This window comes from Leucopleurus acutus (assembly GCF_964270905.1).
Source record: "Leucopleurus acutus genome assembly, chromosome: 7".
Lineage (NCBI taxonomy): Eukaryota > Metazoa > Chordata > Mammalia > Artiodactyla > Delphinidae > Leucopleurus > Leucopleurus acutus.
This window is the reverse complement of record NC_139150.1, coordinates 99,953,003-99,976,486: the sequence shown is the minus strand read 5'-3', so window position 1 is coordinate 99,976,486 and position 23,484 is coordinate 99,953,003. Positions and strand designations below refer to the sequence as shown.

At 55.5% G+C, this 23,484-nt stretch overlaps 1 protein-coding gene across 1 annotated transcript; it reads right to left on the bottom strand.

Moving 5' to 3' along the window:
* Nucleotides 1–3,749: 3,749 nt before the first annotated feature.
* On the bottom strand, nucleotides 3,750–23,175 carry DMTN (dematin actin binding protein). The gene is made up of 15 exons (XM_082841965.1): nucleotides 23,020–23,175; nucleotides 14,517–14,722; nucleotides 13,651–13,806; nucleotides 12,680–12,724; nucleotides 12,241–12,340; nucleotides 11,800–11,856; nucleotides 11,393–11,545; nucleotides 10,808–10,932; nucleotides 10,081–10,186; nucleotides 5,147–5,211; nucleotides 4,931–4,979; nucleotides 4,748–4,755; nucleotides 4,501–4,566; nucleotides 4,137–4,217; nucleotides 3,750–4,002 (listed from the first exon to the last, which is right to left on the bottom strand). The coding sequence occupies exons 2-15, from the start codon at nucleotides 14,532–14,534 to the stop codon at nucleotides 3,889–3,891; spliced, it is 1,143 nt and encodes a 380-aa protein (XP_082698091.1). The 5' UTR covers nucleotides 14,535–14,722; nucleotides 23,020–23,175; the 3' UTR covers nucleotides 3,750–3,888.
* Nucleotides 23,176–23,484: the final 309 nt, after the last annotated feature.

Sequence of the window (23,484 nt, the reverse complement as noted above, 5' to 3'; positions counted from 1 at the left end):
TCTGAGGACCTGGAGCTGTGGGGTACTAGGGTTTCACTGCACTGGCTCTGCCTTTGGGGCCCCTTTCACCAGTGGGACTAAGGCCCAGGAGGCAACGCCTGCCCAGAGTTGGCCATGTGCTGTGGAGTGGAGCCTGCAGTCCAGACCGAGTCACGGGGAGGCCAGGGTTCGGCTGAGCTAGTATTTGGATCTCAGTTCACTGGCAGCTGCTTAGGGAAAATAGATGTTTCAAACAGCTCGTCTACAATTGGTCCCGGGTGAGGAGCCTATGGGAAATGAGAGGAGGCTTTTAGGCCAAAAAGTATAAGAACAAAGGGAAGAAACAAGCCTATTTTGTGTATCAAGAAGCAATCTAGGGGACTTCCCTTGCGGTCCAGTGGTTCGATCCCTGGTCGGGGAACTAAGATCCCGCATGCTGCATGGCGTGGCCAGAAAAATTTTTTTGTTTATTTTTGTGTTTTTTCAGAAAAATTTTTTTAATTAAAAAAAAAGCAATCTGGAGTCAGTCCAACACTGTTCTTCTCTGGGTCTTCTTCCTCATAGGTAAAGGAAGCAGGCTGGATGGATTAAATCTACTTGTTTTCCTTCAAGATATTTCAAGGAACTGTAGAATATAGGGGAAGTGTATAAGAAATTTATAACCTTTTATTTGGTTTAACTTTTAAAATTTTATTTCAAAAGCTCTAATAAAAGTCAGTGGACATACTTGTATATATGATAGAGCCCACCGATGTATTTAAATTCTGCTGCCAGGTTAGCTCATTGGGAAGAAGATGTTTGAATAAACCCTTCCCTCCTGTCAGCGTAAATGAAGGTAGAAGGCTGTTGCAGAATAAACAGTTTGAAAGAGCAAGGCACTAAGCCCAGATTCAAAGAGATGGGGCTTAGCTGCTGCCGCTCAACAACGTGAGGAATGTGACCGTTCACATTTGCATGCATTTTTAAACCACCGCAACTTTGTAACTACTTATCTGTGTGAATCAGAATTCTCTCCTACTGTGCAACCAAATACAAGAATAAATTAGATCCTGTGCTTGGTGAAAGGGCGGCTGTCATATACAACGCTTGACTTAAAGTTGTTATATCCATCAAATAGCTTCCTTGTTCTCATTGATTGATTTCATTAATAATTAACATTTCAACTTACAGGGAGTTCCCCGGCGGTCCAGTGGTTAGGAATCCGTGCCTCCACTGCAAGGGCCACAGGTTCTATCCCTGGTCAGGGAACTAAGATCCCGCATGCCGCGTGGCGTGGCCAAAAAAATAAATAAATCAAATCAATGTATAAATGTATTCTAATTGCTCATAGTAAGATCTAATTTTTTAAAAGATTTGACTACTAAAAAGGTTTGGAAACCAATGGACTAAATTATCACCAAGGTTTTATTTTAGGACAGACCTCCACTTTGAGCCGCTCTAAATTCTCAGGAACTTCAGATCCTTTAGGACTTCGAGTCCAGTCTGCTCGCACCACAAACATTTCCCAGTGCACTGTGATCAAACACTCCTCACACCCCTTGGTGCTCAAGAGCTTGGGAGCTCCGTGGACAGGGGGGTGCTGGCCTCGTCACCCGTTTCCCTCATGCCGGAATGGGATAAGCCTTCCAAACTGTTGCTGAACACCTAATCCTGGGTACGTGTGTGTGGGTACCATTCCTCTTTTTGCTGCCCCTAGAGAGGCAACTGTGTCTATACTGGGAATGACCCAGGTTAGCAGTGAAGAAACTGGGATGTGTGTTTCCAGTCTGCAATCATTAGTTGCTTGTAGCTTCAGGCTTGTGAAATGTCTCTCTTCCACGGTTTTCTCATTCTCGAGAAGGATGAAAACAACCTGTGCCGTTGACCTCGCAAGTTTGTTAAGACGATCAATGTTGTGCATGTAGCAGAACTCCTACAGTTTAATCATTCACACTTGAGCAGTTCTTATCCACTTTGCTTTTGTTTCAGCCAAAGGGGCTAGAAACTTCTCCAAGGGCAGGAGAGTTGATTCAGGTGCCAGGTCCAGTCTTGGGTTCACACGCAGGGCCCCCTCCAACTCACCGGGTCCTCTGGACTGCGTACCTCTTCAGGTGCCCAAACCCAGGTTCTGTTCCCCGCAGGTGAGCCGGCCCCATCCCCGCCGGCCCTCACACCCAAAGTCCTTCTGATCTTCCAGTCCCGTCTTCACCCCCTCCACCCACTGCAGCGGGCCCGCTCCATGTCTACTGCCCCTGGGCGGTCCTGCCAAGTCATCCAGGACCAAGCTACTCCTGCTCCCTTGGCCTCCACTTGACCCTTGCTCCTGCTGGATTTCCCCCATCATTTCTCCACCCCTTAGTTTTCCCCGCCTGACCCTCGACAATCAGCTCACTGCCCACTCCTACACAGTTGACCTTTACTGGGTGTTTGGCCTCCCCATTGAACTGTGAGTATCATAGACCTGGAAGGCTACAACCATGTCAGCTGCTGATGAGCTTGACCGCCAAGGGGGTGCATTTAGGGGCCCAGTGAAGGGCAGAGCCTTTTCTCCCAGCTGGCTCTATATCCATGCTCCAGAGTGTGAGTTTCTGTCCCCTCATCCATGTCACCATTGCACAGCCCCTGAAGGAGAGGAGGCAGACAGGACCTGCTAGACTGCCCCCGCTTTTCTGGCCCAGGGATGGGGGAGGGTAGGATGTGTGCCATCGCTCTCTCTCCTCCAGCTCCGTGTACCCCGCCATTTGAACCCCCGCTCCGTGGCTTTTCTCAGCCTGGCATCACCTGTCCCTCTCGCTCAGATCTGATGGCTCATAAAGAACAAGTAGATTTGGGGCCCCGATGCAACCTTTTAATTCCAAGCAGAGTCCCCCTCCCCCAGCATCATCACACACACACGGCGGAAAGGGATGTCGGGGTCTGGGCAGGAACAAAACCCAGACCCCGGCCAAAATATATATATATAATTATATACACGTGTATTTGGAGAGAAGAAAAGCTGGGAGCGTGATTAAGGTAGGGCAGAGTTAGGTGAGGAAAGCAGCTGGGGGGTGCCCCAATAAATTACATTCTTTAGAGAGCATGGTGGGGGATGCAGGGGTGTGGGTGGGACCTGGTAGCCAGGACTCTCAGCCTGGCTCCCCATCCCATCCAGGGGAGCCCAAAGGCCTGGGCTCTGCCCGGGCCCTGGATGCTAGAAGGTAGCATTCTAGCCGACTCAGCCTGAAGGCTGATGTTGGGCTGGGGGTCTGTATAGGCGACATCTCCACTCTAAGCCGAGGCTTCTAGGGAAGCCTCAGGGCTGGAGCAAGAGGCTTTGAAGCTTGGGGGTCACAAGGAGAGGACAGGGTGAGCTAGGGGCTGGGTGGCCTCCCTGCTGGAGGCTGAGAGGCGGGAGGCCCAGGTGCAGGGGAACCCGGCCCAGGTGAGCTGCGGAGGAGTGCTTGGGTGCACACAGGGTCCTGGGCGCTCTCTGCCTGCGTGGCTGCTTCCCACCCTCACGTGCCTCCTACCAGGCCCGAGGGTTCTTCCCACCCGTTGGTCGGGACAGCAGACAGGCCTGACCACTAAGTGTCATGTTCGTGTCTCATCACTCTCTTCTGGGGACCTTCACATGGGGGTGGGGGCAGGGAGAGGGTGCAGACACTATCTCTGCGTGTGCTGGAGTGCACGCTGGGTTTGCCCTGTGCAGCGAGGACCAGGGATGAGAGAAGGGGCCCCCGCCCCTAGCTCATCATGGGGAAGGAGGTCCACGTCCCCAGGCCCCAGCACTGCAGAGGCCTCGCTCTCCCTCGACCTCGGCAACGGAGCCAACCCCACCTCTGCCCCACCACCCTGCTCCCCCCAGAGATGATGCTTTGGGGTCTAGTGACCCCAGCTCCAGAGCCCTGAAGCGGCAAGGGTGAGGGTCAGTCACAGAGCAGGTGGGGGCCATCAGAAGAGAGAGGCCTTTTTCTTGAGTTCGTTTCGCTTCCACAGAGCCAGCTTGCCAAACTCTTCGGGAGACATAGAAAAGACCCTTGAGAAGTCCTCTGCTGACAGGTGCCTCTGCAGGGGGACACACAGCGGCAGTGTAGGGACAGGAGGCACAGGGTGGGGCTGGGCCACCTTCCCCCACACCGGGCAGGGGACGCTGCCCCGTCAGTAGCCCCTCACCCACCCAGCACATTCTCCCTGCGTACCTCAAGCCTCATCCTATCCACACCTGGAGGCAACTTGGTTCGCCCCCTGTTGGTCACCACCAGCATTTCGTAAGGATAGATCTGGCGGGGAGGGGAGGCGGGCAGTAAATATCAGGCTCTTCGAGGTCCCTGTCAGCGTAACCCCCTCCATTCCCCAGGCCCCCTTATCAGCCTGCAGGGGCCATGGGGGCTCATGCCATCTTGCCATCCAACTCCCCCAACTTCCGTGCTGCCCCTCCCATCATCAGCCAGGAGGACCCCTCAGTGCATTCACTTCCCTGGCTTCTCCCCAAGCTGGCCAGCCCCCGATATAGACGGTTCTGTCCCCTGCCCACCATCCCCTGCCTCTGCCCCTGCCCCTCACCTTCTGCTCCAGCACACAGGGAAGGGAGATCCCCCGGTCCATCCTCCCCCTCTGGCCCTCTCCGTTCTGGGGAGACCAAAGCCGCAGTGAGCCAGAGTGGGGCAGGGAGGCCTCCCCAGCCTTACCCTAGGCTTCTTATGTCCTCACCAGGTGACTCCGTAGCCCCGCACCCCTCCCCCAACGCTGACAGTCCCCCGTCCGTCCGTGGCTTCCGCGCTCCACGTGTCTCCCTCCAGAAGGCACTCACCTGCAGGCCTGTGGAAGAGAAGAGCCATTGTTCAGAGGCAGCTCTGAGGTCAGCAGGCTTCCAAACCCGCCAGCTCAGCCTCCCCGACCTCCAGCCACAGAGCCCTGCCCACATCGCAGACACAGGCTGCCCCAGGGGCCTCTTGAGCCCCTTTCCCAGCATCAGGTCGGCCCTGCCTCTCACCTGGGCTTTCGGTCTCACTCCCGGATGGGCTGAAGTCTGTGGACTGAAGCTGGAAAGGACACGAAGGAATCAGAGGAAGCTGGAGCGTTCCACATCGTCTCCCTTCACTGTAAGGGTCTGACCGCCCCTCCCGGGTGCCCACGTAGCTCAGTCCCTCACGGGCCCCACACGCACACTCTTCCCATGAGGCCTGTGACCTCCGTCCTGGGACCTTACCCGGCTCAGGGTGGTCCTGCCGTAGGCGGGGAGGGAAGAAGACTTCGATGTTCCCACGTGCAAGGCTGGAAGAGAGTAGGAGGCCCTGTCTCAGACCCTTTGGCCTGCCAGTCATTCCAGAGGGTCATTCCCTGGCCTTCCCTGCCAGGAGCAGGGCAGTGGAGGGGGGACTTGGGGGAAGCCGGTGGGCCTCTGTTGGCTTCCAGCTCCTGCCCGTAACCTTCAGCAGGTGACATCGTGCTGGCAGCTCTGAACTATCCCTAATGCCTCCCTTCTCTCTAACAGACGTGCACAAAATAGACATTTGGGCCAAATGTCCGAGTGTTCAAATTGACAGTCAGCCAGTGATAGTCAGATGATGAGGCTTACCATCATGAAATGAACCTCTGGAATATGAAAATAAATCGAAAATTTAGTCAAAACAATCGAATTATTACAATTTTATGTTTAGCAATGTTGGTAATCAAATTTCAAATGCTTGATGTTATAAAACAGAAGCTGCAGTTTTCCCAGCACCTTCAGCTGCTAGATGGTACTGCAGTCGCTGGACTTGACATTCGCATGACCGGATGTCACTTTCAACTCGACGTCCAATAACATCACTAAGCTTTCAAGCACTGCAGATTATAATTCAAGAAAATTGGTTTTCGGTAACAGGTTTTCCTAGAAGGATTCTTAGTTTGCACTAATCTCAAAATTCCTTCATCTCCAATGACTAGAAATTGCTAGCATGGTATAGCAATTGTTTTGACCAGGATTTTTTTGTGTGAAGGTTTAGCCTGGACAGACTCCAAAGTATAAGGAAGAATTGTTTTCTTCAAACGTTTTAATAAAATATGTTATTTGGAAGTTTGGTGAGAACAAAATGTGTTTTGGGGACCCTCGTGGTTTTTTTTCCCTTAATGCTTCTTATTTTTGTGTAGAGAATTGTCTACTTTCACGGCCCTCATTGTTGAAGCGCTTCTCTTTTGTGATAAGTACACACTTCTCCCTCCACTGACTGATAAGATTGTTTTTTTGAAAAATTTTTGGCCATGCCGCATGGCATCCCTAACCAGGAATTGAACCCGTGCCCCCTGCATTGGAAGCACGGAGTCTTCACTACTGGACCGCGAGGGAAGTCCCTAAAGTGTATGATTTTCACTCTAATGACTTCTAGACTGCTTATTTACGTTTGAAAGTGACCGTTAATTTCAATGTTACCCTTAAGTCAGAATGACATGCCTGTCCGTACTTCTGAAATTGTTCAGGTTGATCAGCTATGAGAGTAAACTACACAATCATATGACCGTTGATCCCATACGAGTTCAAGGATGCCAACAGTGACACTGAGGCAGACATTTCGCTACTCAACTTTGCAAGGCTAAATGCACATTAAAGAGCTAATTTTGCCTAACTAGCAAATCCTGGTGGAGCATGAAGACTGAATCCAACCTTCGGGGCATCTCTCTCTCTCTGCCTCCTTCTTCGGGCCTTAACTGTTTATTCCACTTTCTCTAAAAAGACCTATTAGAAGCTCTTCCCACCCACAATGAAATATCATCCTGGTGAAATATCATTTCGATGACCCTATGGATGTCCCAGCCATACATGAGCCTAATGGTTCCTTGAGTCCCCCAGGCCAGTGGCTTTCAACTCCACTCTACAGCATGCAACCCCTTCCGGTGGCCAGCCCCTGGATCTTGTCGTCCACAACTGCTTCGCTTTGACACTGAAGCCTGGGTATCACACTTTGCGGGCACAGCGCCTTTATTTTTTTTTTTTACGGTAAGCGGGCCTCTCACTGTTGTGGCCTCTCCCGTTGCGGAGCACAGGCTCCGGACGCGCAGGCTCAGCGGCCATGGCTCACGGGCCCAGCCACTCTGCGGCGTGTGGGATCTTCCCGGACCGGGGCACGAACCCGCGTCCCCTGCATCGGCAGGCGGACTCTCAACCACTGCGCCACCAGGGAAGCCAACACAGCGCCCTTTTTTGTTCGCAGCTTTCCCTCAGCCACATTCCTGGCACATCTGCCGGTCAATATCATGGGGAACCTCCAGTGTCTTGATCCCCCACTTCCCCCTGACCTTTGACCCATAGGTGGGTACATAACCACTTTCACCCACACTCAGCAGCACCCAAACTCTAACCCTGCATCAGCCCAGGGCTCCCCTTTTGCCCGCAGGCTACGGAGATGAAGCCCACAACGTGTACCTTAGCATCACTAGAGACCCTAGAGCCTCTCATCAGTTCCCTTTCCCAGCAGAAGCTGTTCCGAACCTTCACCATTCTCACCAAGCCTCACCCTCCGTGTGCTCAGCAGACGACATCAACTTCTCTCTTTTTTTTTTTTGGCCTAGCCATGCAGCATGCAGGATCTTAGTTCTCCCCGCCCGGGGATCGAACCCGTGCCCTCTGCATTGGAAGCGCAGAGTCTTAACTACTGGACCGTCAGGGAAGTCCCTAAATTGTATAAGATGTTCACTCCTAATGATTTCTAGATTGCCTTTTGATGTTTGAAAGTGACCATTAATTTCAACGTTACCCTTACGTCTGAAAGACACGCCTGTCCGAACTTCTGAAATTGTTCAGGTTGGAGCTTGGATTCTTAACCACTGGACCACCAGGGAAGTCCCGAACCTCAGCTTCTGAGGCGGCCTGCTCCCAAAGCCAAGTCCCCGACCCTTTCAAGGCCAGCCTCCCGCATCCTGAGGCTGGGTCTCCCTTCTGACCTCCTCCCAGCCAACCTTCCAAGGGGACTGTAGTGTGAGTGCTCTCCAAGGAACAGCCCTCGGCACCCTGCCCTTCCCTCCCCTTTTTCTACACAATGGGATTTTTTCTCATGGTCCCACTACCACATATAAGCTGAAGATTCTGCTCGAACCCTGACTTGCGCCTCAAGCTTGCAACTCAGTCAAACTCAGCTCCCACCTACATGCACTTAAAACCCAACACATCCCAAAACAGTTTCTTCAGCTTTCCCCCAAAACCTGCCTCTTTCATGATCTCAGCCCCAGGTCTGTCATCACCCAGCACCCAAGACAAAAGCCCCAACTCGTCTCTCCTTCACCACCCATATTCAATCAGCCACTAAGTCCAGTTGATTCCATCTCCTCTACAGATCTTCCTCGACCTACGATGGGGTCACGCCCCGATAAACCCATCGTTAAGTCAAAAATGCATTTAGGGCTTCCCTGGTGGCGCAGTGGTTGAGAGTCCGCCTGCCGATGCAGGGGACATGCAGGGGTTCGTGCCCCGGTCCGGGAAGATTCCCACATGCCACGGAGCAGCTGGGCCCGTGAGCCATGGCCACTGAGCCTGCGCGTCCGGAGCCTGTGCTCCGCGATGGGAGAGGCCACAACAGTGAGAGGCCCGCGTACCGCAAAAAAAAAAAAAAAAAAAAAAATTCATTTAATACACCAAACCTACTGAACATCAGAGCTCAGCCCAGCCTACCTTAAACGTGCTCGGGACACTTCCATGAGCCTATAGCTGGGCAAAGCCTATTTTACAATGCAGTGTTGAACCTCTCATGTAATTTACTGCATACTGTACTGAAAGTGGATAACAGAATGGTGGTCTGGGTACAGAATGGTTGTAAGTGTATGGGCTGTTTCCCGTCGTGATGATGTGGCTGGCGGGGAGCTGAGGCTCGCTGCCGCTGCCCAGCATCTCAGGAGAGCATCGTGGCACTTCCCTGGCTGTCCCGTGGTTAAGACTCTGCGCTTTCACTGCAGGGGGCGCGTGTTCAATCCCTGGTCAGGGAACTAAGATCCTGCATGCCGCACGGTGCGGCCAAAAAAAAAAGAAGAAAAAAAAGAAAAAAAAAGCCAAGAGAGCATCATACCGCACATCACTAGCCTGGGAAAAGGTCAAAATTCAAAACTGGACATACAGTTTCTACTGAATGCATATTGCTTTCGCACCATCGTAAAGATGAAGAATTGTAACTCCGGGGCTATTTCTGTACAGACTGTGCCTGTATAGTTCTCAAACCCATTCCGTCTTCTCTGGACCTATGTATATTTTTAGCCCTTACCCAGATGATTGGAAAGTGTGGTAGACTGCCTCCGAAGATGGCCCGCAACATTACCTCCCAGCCTATGTGCCCTTGGGTGGTTCCTCTCAGCAGGAAGCAGAATCTGTTTCCTCTCCCTTGTGTCTGGGCAGCCTGGGAGCTGCTCTGACCGTCAGAAGGCAGTAGAAGGATGCCCTGTGGCTTCCGAGGCCAGGCTCTTAGAGGCCTTGTGGCTTCCAGTTTGGGCTTCTCAGATCTGCCCCCCTCCTCTCCAGCCATCGTGCTCGAAGGAAGCCCAGGTTAGCCTCAGTGATGTGCGGCATGGCACCAAAGCCCCAGCCACCGCAGAGCACGCTCTGTGCGCTGTAATTCCAGGCTCCTGGAGGTCCTCTCTGCTGGCTGGATGTTTGCTGCTCCTGGTCTTTGCTCCCACACTGTCCCTGGGGTCTGTGCTGCCCTTCTCCCCCACTCACTTTGTCTTGTCCTTTAAGACTCCAACTCTGGGACCCAGGCCCTATCAGCGTCCTCTCAAAGCACTTGAAGTATACCTCTCACCTGCTATGCTGCACTGACACCCCAGTTTCCACGTCACTTTCCCTGTGACCAGAAGCTACTGGAAGGCAGCACTATAGTGTTTTACTCTTTATATCCTCAGGGCCAAGAACATGGTAGACACCCAATAAATGTTTGTCGAATTAAACAAAATGTGCTAATTCTGCTTTAGCTGATGCCATCCTTTGTCATCTCATCTTGTTCCATGACTGGTACTCTTGCCCTAAGGAGAGCGCCAGAGCCTTGAGCCAGCAACCGAAACTTCTATGTCCCTTATACCCACAGTAGCACAGCGCTGGGCGTGTGACAGACAGACTCAGCAGACTACTTGATTCTGGCCTCAGGGTCTGGCCAGGTGATTCTGAGCCCCCTTGGTGACACTCACAGGTATGGAAGGGTGTCCGGTCAGGCAGAGAGCGGGTTTTCCGTCGGATAGGCAATGACTTTTCCATCTCTTCCTTCAAGATCATCTTTCCCAAGTTAGAAGTAACCTGGCAAGGAGAAAGGAAGATGGATCCAAGGCGTCGATACCTGTTTCTCATCCCCAAAAGGTTCAGAGTTGGGTCCATCCCAGGCAGAAGTGGGGACAGAGTTCCTGAGGGGCTGTGTGGTGCCTGGAGCCCATGGAGCCTGTCCTGGTCAGAAGCTCGGCCACATTGGGTCTGGCCACCCTCGAGAGCAAGGAGGCAGAGCCGCTCAGTGTAACTCTGCCCCAGGGGCTTCTGCAAACCAGGTCACAAGGCCCAGAGCACAGGCCCATGCCACCATCAGTGGCCTTTCCGTGACTCTCTACACCCTCTCTCCTCCCCTGGAGGCCAGCAGCCTACTCTCTCCTTTCTCCTCGTCCCATGAACTACTCCGCCTGCTGAAGCTTGGCCCTGGCGGGACCACCCTTTTCTGTGCTTTTGGCCCTGACAGTAAGCGGTGTCCCTCTAAAGCAACATGCAATCCTAGTGTCCCTTCAAAAGCGGCAGCCTGACATCCTGGCAAAGAAAGGGAATTCCTCACATGTTCTCACCAGGACGCTCTTCAGACATGTACCCATTTAGATCAGAATGGAACTTCTGTCCCCAGGGTGGCCCAGGGATGCGGGTGGGGCAGCGAGATGCTACCTTACTGAGTTCCTCTCTCTGACGCTCCCTGAGAGCCTTCATCTCCTCCCCGGAGTCATCGTCGTCGTCGTCCTCCTCCTCCTCTGCCCCCCTCCTCGACGCCTTCCGCTTCCTCCACTCTGTCTCTGGGAAATACGGACCAAAGCGGGCACATCAGTCAATCAACCACGCGCTCAACGAGCGTCTGTCAGGGGCTGCTTTGTGCATGTCCCGGGGCTGCAACCTTGAAGGGAACACCGCAAATTATTATTATAAAATAAAAGCAACGTTTTCTAGCCTTGCGGTGAAGCTGGGTGGGCAACACACGCCCACACGACTGAAAGCGATTGGGGGCCAAGACCTCATCTCATTCCTCTTTCTCTTTCCAGAGCTCCCATCACAGAGCCTGGGACACAGTAGAAATTCGACAAATGTCTGTTGAGCGGCCAAAGAAATGAACGGAAAGCGGTTAAATGACTAACAAGCAGGGCCGCTTACGCCAAGAGCGACGGGGTTGCAGGGGACGGGGGAAGCAGGAGCCTGGAGGGTTCATGCAGGTGGGGGGTGGGGGGTTCCTGGGGCTTCGGCAGGGCCTCTCTCGCCTACCCACAACGGCCAGCGACGGGGGGCACGGCCAGTAGTCTGTTTCGATCTTGGCTGGCTGGTTGGGGTCGGGAGGCTGCGCTGCAGGGAACTTGGACGACTCGATGATGAGGTCTTCAATGAGGTGCTTGCTCTGAGGGCTGCCTCCTGTGGACTCTGCGGGGGGAGGTCAAGGTCAGCCCGGGCACACCCTCCCCCCCGGAGGCCACCTCCCACCTTAGCCCCCCACTCCCTCCTCTCTCCCTCTTCACACCTGTGAGCTCCTGGGTGTAAAACCAATGCACAAGGAAGAGCACAGGGCAGTTTACATGCTGTTATGAACATCTGTTTTCCCATCACCCCCCCACCCTCAGGACAGCCTCCCGGCACGTGGCGAAAAGGAGGCTCTGGTCGGTCAGGGGAACCCTCACCTCTCTGCCTGTAGATGGGTGGCTTCTTGTAGATGTTGGAATCTGGGCGGGTGGTCTCTGTGGAGAGGGAGCAAGAATGGATGAGAAGGAGGCTGTGAGGATGGCGGGGAGGCTGGGTCAGAGGAGGGAATGGAGACATGGATTGGGAGAAGGCAGGAAACTCAGGGGCTCCTGCCAAGAGTCAAGACAGAACCAGAGATCCTGAAATTACCCCTCAGGGCTTGGGATTTTTGCACTTCTCTGTTTGGGTGGGAGGGAGGATGCAGCAGGGCCCACCATCTCTGGGAGCTCTGCCTGGGGTCCAGCATCTGGGGGTCTGGCCAGTTCTGTGGTGTGCGTGTACTCCAGAGGCTGGGGGACTAAGAGTAAGGGGCTTGGGTTCCTGAAGGAAGAAAAGAGGACCTAGGGCAAGGATGCAGCCATGCTGACACCAAAACCTACCGGGATGGTGGAAATGGGGCAGGCTGGTCCGGGGCGTGCCGGTGGTTCTTGGGGCTGAAGCCTGAGAGAGGGTTCCAGGGGACCGGCTCTCCGCCCACACCTGCAGAGCAGAAGTACGGTTCACTGCAGCTCCCAGGTCCCCCACCCCACCCCCTCCACCATCTCCATCCTCCCACCCTAGCACACACGCCCCCAACCCCAGGGCAGAGGAAGGCTATCCAAGGACTCGACCTGCTGATGCTGCCTGACCCAGGAGAAAGGATTAAAAGAGATCCTGGGTCAGACGTAGATGGACCCAGAGCTGGCCAGTGACAGGAAAAGGTCCACTGATTCCATCACCCCCTAGGCTCTGCCAAGCCCAGTCTGGACGTGTGTGGGGAAGGGGGTTGAGCCCGGTCAGAGCAGGGCTGGGCAAGTGTCAGGTGCGGGGCAGACTCACCTCTGGGGATGGTGGGGGGGATGTGGATTTGGGTGACAGCGAGCGCTGTGAATGGAGAGGAGGCTGGTCAGAGCCACAAGGGTGGGATTAAACCCTTGTCCCTAGGACCCCAGGTGGGTCACTTCACCCCCCCACACACTCAACTCTGCAATTGCCCAGCAATTTCTGGGCCACCTCTCCTCTCTTAGTCCTTGCCAGCTCCCAGGGCTGGCCCTCCGTCCTCTCTCCCCCTAGACAGGGTCCTACGTCTTTCCCTAAGACCCACGAAGAAGCAGAAGAAGTCGAGGATCTTGGGGCAGTGTGCATGTGCTCTGAGGGCCAGCTGGAGGGGCTATGGCTCTGACCTCAGAGCCAATGAGCAACAGGGGGAAGGGACAAGACCCACAGCATCCAGGATGGAGTCCGGGCCCCTTGTCAGTCATTTAAGTCTCCCCACAGCCTGGCCCCGTCTCTCTGCTCAGCCATGACACTGCCCCTTTCTCCAACACAGTGTACAAAGTACCTGTCCTCCGTTATCTCATGCATTTGACTCCCTGGTGAGGTGGACGGGTAGAAGTATCACCTCTATTTTATAGGAAGGGAAACTGAGACCACACCGTCGCACAGGTCACACTCAGCTAGGACTTCCGGCCTCCGAGCTCAGTGTTCCTGAGCGCTTTCCACAAATTTGCTCACTTTCTGCCCAGTCCCACCCCATTCCTACATGACCCCGCTCTGTGCTGCTACCATTCAAACATGGCCTCCCCTGCTCTCCACCTGGAGCTAGCCTCCAGCCGCCAGCCCATCTCCGCCTGCTCTGCACAAATACCCAGGTCACCAACTGACTGGTGATTCCTGTGCACAGGTCCCCTTCTTGTTTTGAAGTCTGGCCTCCAGGAAAGAAAGCATGAGAGGGATTCTGCCTCCCACCCAGTGTGGCTGGGTGAGCCCTTCCCCCAAGTCCTGTCCAAGAGGACCCTCCCACCCTTTACCTCCCGGCTTCTGGGCAGCTCCACGTGTTCCAGCAGAGAATAGGTAAAGTGGGGCTCGTAGATCATGAGGTCAGGCCTCTCGATGTCCAGGATGGCCTTGTCCTTGGGGATGGCAGCCAAGTCCTTGTAGCCCATCACTTGATTGTCCATCTTGGCCTGAAGGGAAATGGTACACATGGAACAGAGGTGTCAAAAGCCTCCCTTAGAATACTGGCCCTACAAGCCAGACCTGCAATTTATTAGGAAGAAGATGGGCGGCCATTTTAGATGTCAGCTCCTGTAAGTTAATATTTCTATTATTGTCATTTAAAAGGTTTAGAGTGTCACCTTAAAACAATGATAGTCCTTCACCTAGCCCTTTGGGTACAACGAGACAGTACCAGACCAGCAGGAGGGGGTGTGCAGAACCTTCTCTGGATCTGGGGTTCTCTCTGCCTGCCACCCCTGGCAGGACCATCATCATTTGAGTGAAGCTGCCCGGCGGCCAGCGTGCGCCCCACCCCTCCCTCCTCCCAGCCTGAGGGTGCTGGTGGCCAAGAGGTACTCACCACGATGCTGGAGGGAGAGCCCGGAACACTGGAGCCTCGGGAGGAGCTGACGCTCCCAGGGGAGGTAAGTGGTTGCTGGGGAGAGCGAGAAGGCGGGCGGGTGGGAATGTGTGTGGGTGCCAGGGCCGGGCCGGAGGGAGGGGGCTGGGGCTGGGGCAGGGGAGGGCTTCTCTAGGCCTCTGGGGCCCCGGGGTGCGGCGCAGCGGGCAACCACCAGGTGGCATCCTCGACTCCCGACCTGACCCTCCGCGGGGAGCCTGGCCCCCACCGCGTGACCCCGGCACCCCACTGCCCCGGCGTGGGTGTAGCCCCGCGCACCTTCTGCAGCCGTTCCATGCAGCAGGGAGCTGGCCGGCCGGATCACTCGCAGAGCCCTGTGCGCGAGGGGAGACGACAGGGCGTCAGGCTCTATCCGGCTCCTGGGCGCTGCGCGCTCGGGGCCGCGAGAGCAGAAAGGGTGCTCCCCCGGGCTGTGGCGTCCTCATCCCTCGGTGACTCTCCAGGCTGCTGGCCGAGTGCAGGGCCTGGAAGGGGAGGGAGAACGTGCCAGCCGGGGCTGTCGAGCCCCGCGATCTCAGAGGGCGGGGACGAGGGCAGCCCCCTCTGGCCCTGCGTGTTTCCCGGGAGCGGGGCTCCGGCTTTCCGTTCGCTCAGCCGCGGGGACCGGAGATCGCATGTGGCCCGCGGCGAGACGGGAAGGTGGACTGGCTGCACTAGTTTTTGAGCCATTGTTCTCTGGCTGGAAAGGAAATGACGGCAGGGCTCAGCCGTTCCCGGGGCAGCCTACACATCCCTGCTTCCTCACACCTGCCCTGCCGGGGCTGCGGGTCAATTTCAGGCCCAGGTTCTCACTCGCCCCAGCCTCTACCGTGGCCTTTCCCTGGCGCTGTGTTGGTGCCCTTGACCTCCTTCCCCTCAGTCTATGTCCACGGTGCCACACCTCTCTCATAGCCCAGAAAGGTTGAACACAGAGGGACTTAGTAATACTATGAGACGTTAATAGGGGGAGGGGAGGACAGAGCGAAGGCGTTTTGGTGGGAAGCGCTCAGGTCATTGGCTGGGGGCTGCCGCTCTCCCAGTGAAGAAGGGAGGGGGCGGCTGGAGGGAGCCACACCCCCATGTGCCTGTCCCTGTACAGCAGGCAATCCCACTTGCAGGCATCTGGTAAAACACCTTGGGGGCCAAGGCCACGTCCCAGCTCCCCACCATCTTGGAATCCTCGAGCCGAGGCTGCCCTCTGAAGTGCTACTTTGCTGCAAGTCAGGGCCCCCTAGCTCAGCAGGAAGGTCTCCAGGCTGGCACTGCCCTCTCCTGGTTCCTAAGAAGTTGAGTCCTGTCTGCAGCAGTAGAGCAGGAGTTCCCTGGGGCCACAGCCCAGGTCTCCTTCCTCAGTAACTCCCTTAGCAACCCTCCCATCCTCCCCACACACCCCTGGACCAGACACATAATAACCATTCAGTGGGACTTCCCTGGTGGCGCAGTGGTTAAGAATCCATCTGCCAATGCAGGGGACACGGGTTTGAGCCCTGGTCCGGGAAGATCCCACAAGCCGCAGAGCAGCTAAGCCCGTGCGCCCCAACTACTGTAGCCTGCGCACCTAGAGCCCGTGCTCCACAAGAAGAGAAGCCACAGCAATGAGAAGCCCGCGCACCGCAACGAAGAGTAGCCCCCGCTCGCCACAGCTAGAGAAAGCCCATGTGCAGCCGTGAAGACCTAACGCAGCCAAAAATAAATAAATAAAATAAATAAATTTATATAAATAAATAAAAATAACCATTCAATGAACGCCTGGCTGAGTTTCTGACGTGATGGTGGCAGTGGAACTGTCTTCCAACGGCTGGCAGTAAGCCATAGAGTGAAGAGAGCTGATGACTACAGAACGTACAGGAAAGAAGCAGCAATAATGTAGTGGTTAAGAGCATGGACTCTGGACGGGAATGCCTGGGGAGAGGAGACTCTGCTACTCAGAAGCTGTGTGACCCTGGGCAAGTTACCCTCTTTGTGCCTCACGTTCTCATCCATAAAATGGAAGGTGGTAATAGTATCTGTGTCATAGGGTTGCTCTGACTATTAGGTAGGTTACAACACGTGAAGTGTTTAAAACATAGATTTTATGTAGAGCGTTTATTATTTCTATCTCCCTGAGGACTGATAAACTTAGATGGCTTTCTGTAGCCACTCTGCCACAGAAGGTCATGAAAGACGTGAGGTCATTGGTGCTCCCAATTTTATCACCTGTTACTTTGTATCAGGCCGCTTTTCTGCTGTGTCTCCACCACCTACTTGCTGCACCAGCAGCCCTTATTCCCACTTCCCTGCTTTTGTGCACGCTCTTGTACTATTCTCATCTCCCAGATGCCACCCATCCTTTAAGGGCCATGCTAAACCCTCCTCCTCTTGGAGGCCTCCCCTATTATTCTAGTCCGCATTGACAAACTCTTCTCTGAATTCCAGTGGGACTCAGAATCATATAACTTAGTCCTTGACTATGTTGCCTGACATGTTTTCTCGCTAACTAGAATGACTGCTAATTTCTACAACAATAATAATAGCTATCATGTTTTGAATGCTCATGCTGGGTACTTTGATAAGCACTTTACAAGGATTATTTTGTTTCATCCCCACAACAATCCTATAAGGTAGACCTATTTTACAGATGAGGAAAACCGAGGCTCGGAGAGGTTAAAAACTTGCCCAGAGTCGTGGAGGTGACAGTGACTATGTCTTCAGCATTGGCATGTTTCGTAGTGCCTCCGTAGTACTGTGTCAGGTTCACTGTGGGGATAGACTAGCATTTGCCACAGTTCTCAAGTCTTTTTGGAATTCTAGAGCCAAGGCTTCTCCAAGACAAGACTCTGGCCATCAGAGTCACACTGGTGACTAGGTGCCCATGGAAGGGCTCCATTCCAGAGCTTCATCCTTCTCTTGCTTTCTTAACACTCACTTTGTAATGCTTTTAACTAGATGTGTGAGGACTGGAATAAACTCGAGCACATACTCAAAGAGCTGTTAGCTCCCTCTCGCTCCTATTTCGCCTTTACTTTGTTAATAGACATTGTCAAACTAGCTATACACTGGCTTAGCCAAGAGGCAAACACTCATTCATCCACCCATATACATCCACCCGCCCACCCCATCATGTATTGTTTTATCCATTCATTCACTACTTTCTGAGCACCTGTTCTGCAATGACCACGGAGCGTTGTGGTGTTGTGGAGAACAGAAAGATGAGTCAAAGGAGCTAAGCCGCCCCTCCAGAAATGAGGCCATATGTATAGATAACGCCCATGCAAAGCAGAAAATTATGTGTGCCTGATAAGATAATATAAAGGGCTGTGAGAGGTCACAGGAGAGAGGAATCACTCCTGCTGGGGTGTCAAGAGGGGAAAATAAAAAGGTTTTCTTAGAGGAGGAAGTGTTTAAGGCAGGCCTTGAAAGATGCCTGGTTTGAGATCATGCAAAAACTAAAAGAGGGATCCTTGAAAGAGACAGCAGCATGAGGGAAACTGGAGACACGGTGAAGCACTGGGTCTGTCTGGAGACAGCAAATACGGCTGAACCGTGGAGCTCATGAGGTTGAGACTGGTTTGGGGCAGGAGGTTGGGGGCCAGATTTGTAGATGCCTTGAACTTAGACTAGGGGATTCCGAACGTATTCTGTGGGCAACTAGGGCTATGGAATGCTTAGAAACAGTTAAAACAAAGAAGTGACGGATCCAAGCAGTGCTTTGGGAAAATGAATCAGGCTGCAGGCTGGCAGATGGAATAGACAGGAAGAGGCGGTCCACAGAGAGACCAGCCAGGAAGTTACGGCAGTAGCTCAGGCAGGGGATTGTGAAGCTCTAGACTTGGGCCTGGAGCCCAAGATGGAAAGGGCCAAGTGGGAGGAATCCTAGAGGCAGCATGTGCAAAACAGAACTTGATCTGGAGACAGCGCCCCCGCCCCCACCCCTCACCGCTGGGGAAGAACAGGTAGCAATGACAGGAGAAGGGGAAGCAATGAGTTCACTTCTTGCCAGTTGAGGCTGAGGTGAGGGCAGTACCTGGCAACAGAAATTTGGGAGCCATTTGAGCTAGAGGTGATAGTCTGCCCCAGGAGGTTGCTGAGGGAGAAAGGAGGTCAAAACCCAGCATCCTGGGAAACGCTAGGGGACTAGAAGAAAAAGGGAGCTGGAGGTGGCATGAAAGGGAGGGGGAAGACTAGATGGCCAGGTCCCTGAGGGGCTGGGAGTGTGTCTAGTGATTCTTTGTATTTTTAGTAAAGGACCTAATACACAGTAAGTGTGCCAAAAACATTGAGAGAGAGTTGTGGGGAGGGATAGGGGGGTTGAGAAAGAATGTCATGAAGCCAGGAGTCCATCGCCCAGAGAAGGCAAGACATGCAGAAAGGAGTGACAGCTCGCCAGTTTGGATGTCAAGGCCTGGTGGCTTCTGAGAGCATCTGCAGAGGAATAGTGAGGCCTCCTTGTTAGGGATGGGGGTGGGGAGAGGTGGCCAGGGTGTACAGGCAGGGGGAGGGGCACTTCCAAGAAGTGTGACAGAAGGGCAGGAGGGGGTTAGGAGAGTTACTTTGCAGGAGGTGCGCTTGGCTGAAGGTTTTTTAGGAAAAGGGAGACCTGAACACGTTTGTAGGCAGTGGAGAGTGAAGAGTAGAAAAGAAATTGTGGCTGCGGGAGAGGGGGGGGCACCTGAGGGAGGAAGGTCCCAGCAGGGGAAGGGGAGAGGGATTGGGTCCAGGCCCAAGTGAAGGACTACCTTTGGAAAGAAAGCCCGAGCTTCCCTGAAAGGAGAGGAAAGGGAAAGTTGGGTAACTGGAATCTAGGGGCCTTTGGAGCAGGCCAATTGGGAGGTTTCTATTTTCCCAGGAAAAGTGAGAGATAATGTCATATACAGACCCTACAGGTGGGTTAGGCAGAGACTGAAGAGAGTAGAAAGGACTGGAACAGTCGGGGGAGGGGCGGTGGTGCGGGTGGGGGGGGAGGGGGAGGGGTGGAGAATGGAGAGCTTCTATGTGTCCTGGAGCCTCAGGCTGAACCTGGAGGTGGTCCAGGCACCCTGCCCTCGAACACCAGTTGCGGGTAGGTACAGAGTGGGGTAATGACTGCCTCTTAGAGTGGTCACTGCCCAGGGAGGGAGAGGAGGGGTCCAAGATGAGCCAGGTCACAGGTTACAAGGTCTTGCACTGAGACCCCCACTCGCCTGTGCACGACCACTGTCCCACAGACGCAGCCACTCGGAAAGACGATTCAGAATAATGATGTCCCTGCTCTGTCCCCTGCCCCTTCTTCTCCACAGCTGTCCACAGCCCCGTGCCCATCCCCTAGGCTGGGTCTCCTCGCCTTCTGCCCTGAGCCACATTCCATCAGGAACCTGCACACCAGCGCCTGGTGTGTTAGAAAGCACGCTGCGGAAATTGTTAATGTCTTACCCTTCCAGGGACATGGCATTTTAATTTGGGGCTAACCTTGAGGAGTGAAGGTCTTACTCGTTAAATATTAAGCCATCAGGGAAAATGTTTTGGGGTGGAGTAGGAGTGTGGGGTGGGGGGAGAGGGAGAGAGGGAGAGAGGGTGGGGAGGGGGAAAGGGGGGAGGGGAAAGAAAGGGAGAGACTGTTCTTGCCTTCTCCCAAATCACATCACGCCCCGCATAAGCTTACTCCACCCACTCGTAGCCCCTCCCCCAAAGCCAGTTTCCTCGCGCGTCCGCACCCATGCACACCCCACGTTTCTGCATGTGCGCTCCCAGGCCCGGGCCGCCTCCCGTGGACAGACGGAGAGGGCAGACTGCAGCAGGAAGGGAGGGCGCAAAGGGAGGAAAGGGAAAGAGCTGCGGAGGAAGGCCAGCCCAGGTGGCGGAAGGGCCATCTCAGCTGGCCCGGCGGCGCCCAGTTCTTCCATCTCGGACCCACCCTACCCCAGCTGTGCAGCCGCGCCTTATCTGAGCCCCCAGCCGGGCCCCACCTCATACCGCCCGCCCCGTCTCCATGGCAACTGGAGCCGCTCGGCCCTGATGATAAGGCCCGCCCACCCATTCCCACGGGCGCCCGCTACAGGTAGGGGCTGAGCCGGCCTTGGCTCCCTCGACTTGGGGAAATGAAGGCTCAACCGGCAGAACCGCAGCCTGGTGTCCTCTAGTCCAGCTTCCCGCCCTGTTCTAAACCAACCATCACTTGCTCTGGGCCAGGGACTTTCACCCATCCTCTCTAGCTTCACCAAAGCTCATGTCTCCCAATTAGGAGATGAAAATGTGGTTGAGAGATTGACCTGCCTCCCCCCATGCCCCCCACGCCTCGGCCCATTGAAGCCAACCTGGAATTCCTACCCAGGTCTGTCTCAGGTGAAAGCCAATGAATGCTCTTTTCAGTGGGTCCCCAAGGATCTCACTTTAATCTGAACTTGGGGTTTGGGGTCCCGTGTGCTAACCTTATACCGTGGAGCCACCAGAATCCTGCTTCGTTGGACTGGCCTGTGGACAAGAGCAGAGAGGCTGGGGGCCGCGGGCTCTGTGCCCTGGGGCAGGGACAAGCCGGGATGGAGGCCGGCCTTGCAGATAGTAAACGAGTTGCGAAATGGCTGAGCTGGCCCAGTGGGCTGGGGGTCAGGTGGGCAAGCATTCCGCCGCTCTCCTTTTTCACCAGTTTCATTCAGAGTGTGCCTGCCTGCCTTGTGCCTCCGGGCCCCATCTCGCTATTTCTGCTTTCCATTCCCTTTTTCTTTCCTTTCTTCATCTTTCTTCCCTTGGCTCTGCTTCCCTTTCACCCTCTCTCCCTCCCAGCCCCACCCCCGCAGTTACTGTGGCAACAACTCAATGCCAGAAATAAAGGCAGGATCCAGCTAGGTCACCAGTTCCCAAAACAGCATACCAGGGTGGAGAGGGGAAAGGTGGGTGGGAGCAGACCAGCCCAACAGGGGAGGCCCCCCGGCATACCCTGAGGGTGGGGTCTGTGTCTGTGTGTGCATGGGGAGGGGGCACCCACAATTGCCCCCAAAATCACCCTGCTCCGGGCCGGTGGCTCATCAGAACATCTCTTAACCTCTGCCAAGCCTGCGCCTGCGCCTTTTCTAAGACTGATGAAGCTCCCACTCCCCTCCTCTCATTTTATCCTTCTCCCGCACCCCCATTTTTAAGCCCTGCTCTATCTGCTAGGACTAGAGTTGGGGTTCCTCGAATGCTAACCCTGAACAGCACCCTCTCGCACTCTGGGGAAGCATCAGGCAGGGGCAGGTGGGCCCAGAATCAGGGTCCCAGCCTGGGAACCCACCTGCTCAAGGCCCTGCTCCCCATTTGCTTCTGATGACAGCAGGAGTGGGCCCGGGCACCTCCTTCCTTCCTTCCTTCCCCCCCCCCCCCACAAATATGCATCTCGTCACACAGTTTCTCTTAGCACTCGCGCTTGGGTTTCTGTATCCTCTCTCTACACACCCCTGAAGAAGGCCCTCTTTCTATGTCCCCCCTCCCAGCCCCTTAGGTTTGCTTGGTCCTCAGCTTGTTCCTGCTCTGGTCTCTATTTATAGCTGGTCCTGTTGGTGGGTTGTGGTGTCACTTGTACCAGTTGATTGATAGGGCTGGGGGAGATGCAAGGGAGACTGCCTCCCAAATTCAGCTTTCTGAATCCTGGGGGCGTCCCTCTTCTGGTCGTTACACACACGCATGAGCTCTGAATGAGGAATTCCTCAGACCTGCACCCCCAGGTGGACAGGCTGGCCCCGGCGTTGGACATGTGGCCATAGCGAGGCCAGCAGCGCGGAGGCCAGCCTCCCCCGTGGGCACGGGCACCTCACCCACGCAGGCAGCCCCCGCCGAAACACGGTTGCAGAACGCACGCCCCCGCTCTCCCAGTGAGGCACCCCCCACGCTGACACGCGGTGCCTGTGACACCCACTCACGCCACCCACCGAGCCTCCCCTTGGCTCCGGTTCTCCACGCTCACAGCCACCCACCCCACGTGCTGACACCCCGTCCCTGGCAGAGAGCGCCCACTTACCCATCCCGTGGGCGCTTTCTGGGCCCCACCCCTCCCCAAAGCAAGACTGCCTGCCTTCTCCTACACCCGTCCCTGCTCCCCTGCCTCTCGCAACTCAGCAACCCAGTGCCCTGGGAAAGAACCACCAGGTGTGCCTGCCCGGGAAAGGGCGCCTGGCCTGCCAGGCCGAGGGAGGGGCAGAGCTAGCAAGGGGGTGCCTCGATCCTCGGAGGCCTGCGTGTCTGCTCAGCCCTCAGCCCCTGCGAGCACTTCAACAGCCGGCACCAGGAGAGCATCGCGGTCAGGCCTGTGGCCATGCCCTGCCACCCAGCCTCATTCTGCATTTGGTCCTCACCCCAGCCTGGCTGGCTAAGGGCTAGCAGGAGGCTCCTCAGGCCCCTCCCCGCAAGGAGCAGTCCTCACACCAATGGCATTCAGGCCTCTGAGTGAACTGCTCCCCCCCACAACAGGAGCATCTGTGGCACGGTGGCGGGAGACGGCAACGCCCCCTTCCCTTCCACCACTCAGCAAAGACGGCCCAGCCCTCCAGCCCACTCAAGGCAGAGCCTTCACCCCCCAAGCACTTGGACTTCCGACCAGCACAGCTGGGGGAAGGGGTCCCCGGGTGGCAGCATGTGACACCCCAGCCCCTCTTCCCCGAATCGGAAGGAGGTTGGGTCAGATCAAACCCAGCTAGTCCCAGGGTCCGGCCCATTCTCCCACTCAACAAGGAGCCATAGCTGACACCCCCACCCCCACCCCGGGATCCCTGCCACCACCCAGAGCCTCACTTCTAGGAAGGTGTTGTGGCCAAAGTGCCCACAGAGGGGAAGCGAGGTGGGAGACCCTGCCACCTACCTCTTCCCGGACAGGGTGGCCCAGATGCTCTGAGGCCCCGGGGTGGGGGCGGGGACAGGCGCAGATCCCGGGGCTGCGGCTCTTCCTGAAAGCCCAGGTAACAGGCGGCTCTTCCAGGAGCCCGGCGTGCTTTCCCAGAGCACAAATAACAAGAAAAAAGCTGGCTTGCGGTGGGTGAGTGGGTGGGCAGCCGGCGAAGGAGGGGACTTACCCTTCTAGGCCCCCACCCCCTCGCCGCCACCCTGCTTCTCCGCCAGCCTGGCGCGCAATCCCCGGGCCGGGTGTGTGCGCCGGTGGGCAGGCCAGGCGGGGCGGGCGGGCGGCCAGGTGGGCGGGCCGCTGGCTCCCACCCACCCCTGCACCCTCCCCACCTCCAGCTGATAGCGTGTGGCCACTGGCCTGCGGGTGTGTGTTTGTGTGTCTGCTCTTCCACCTCGCTTGCTGCAGCTCAATCCGTTTCAAACA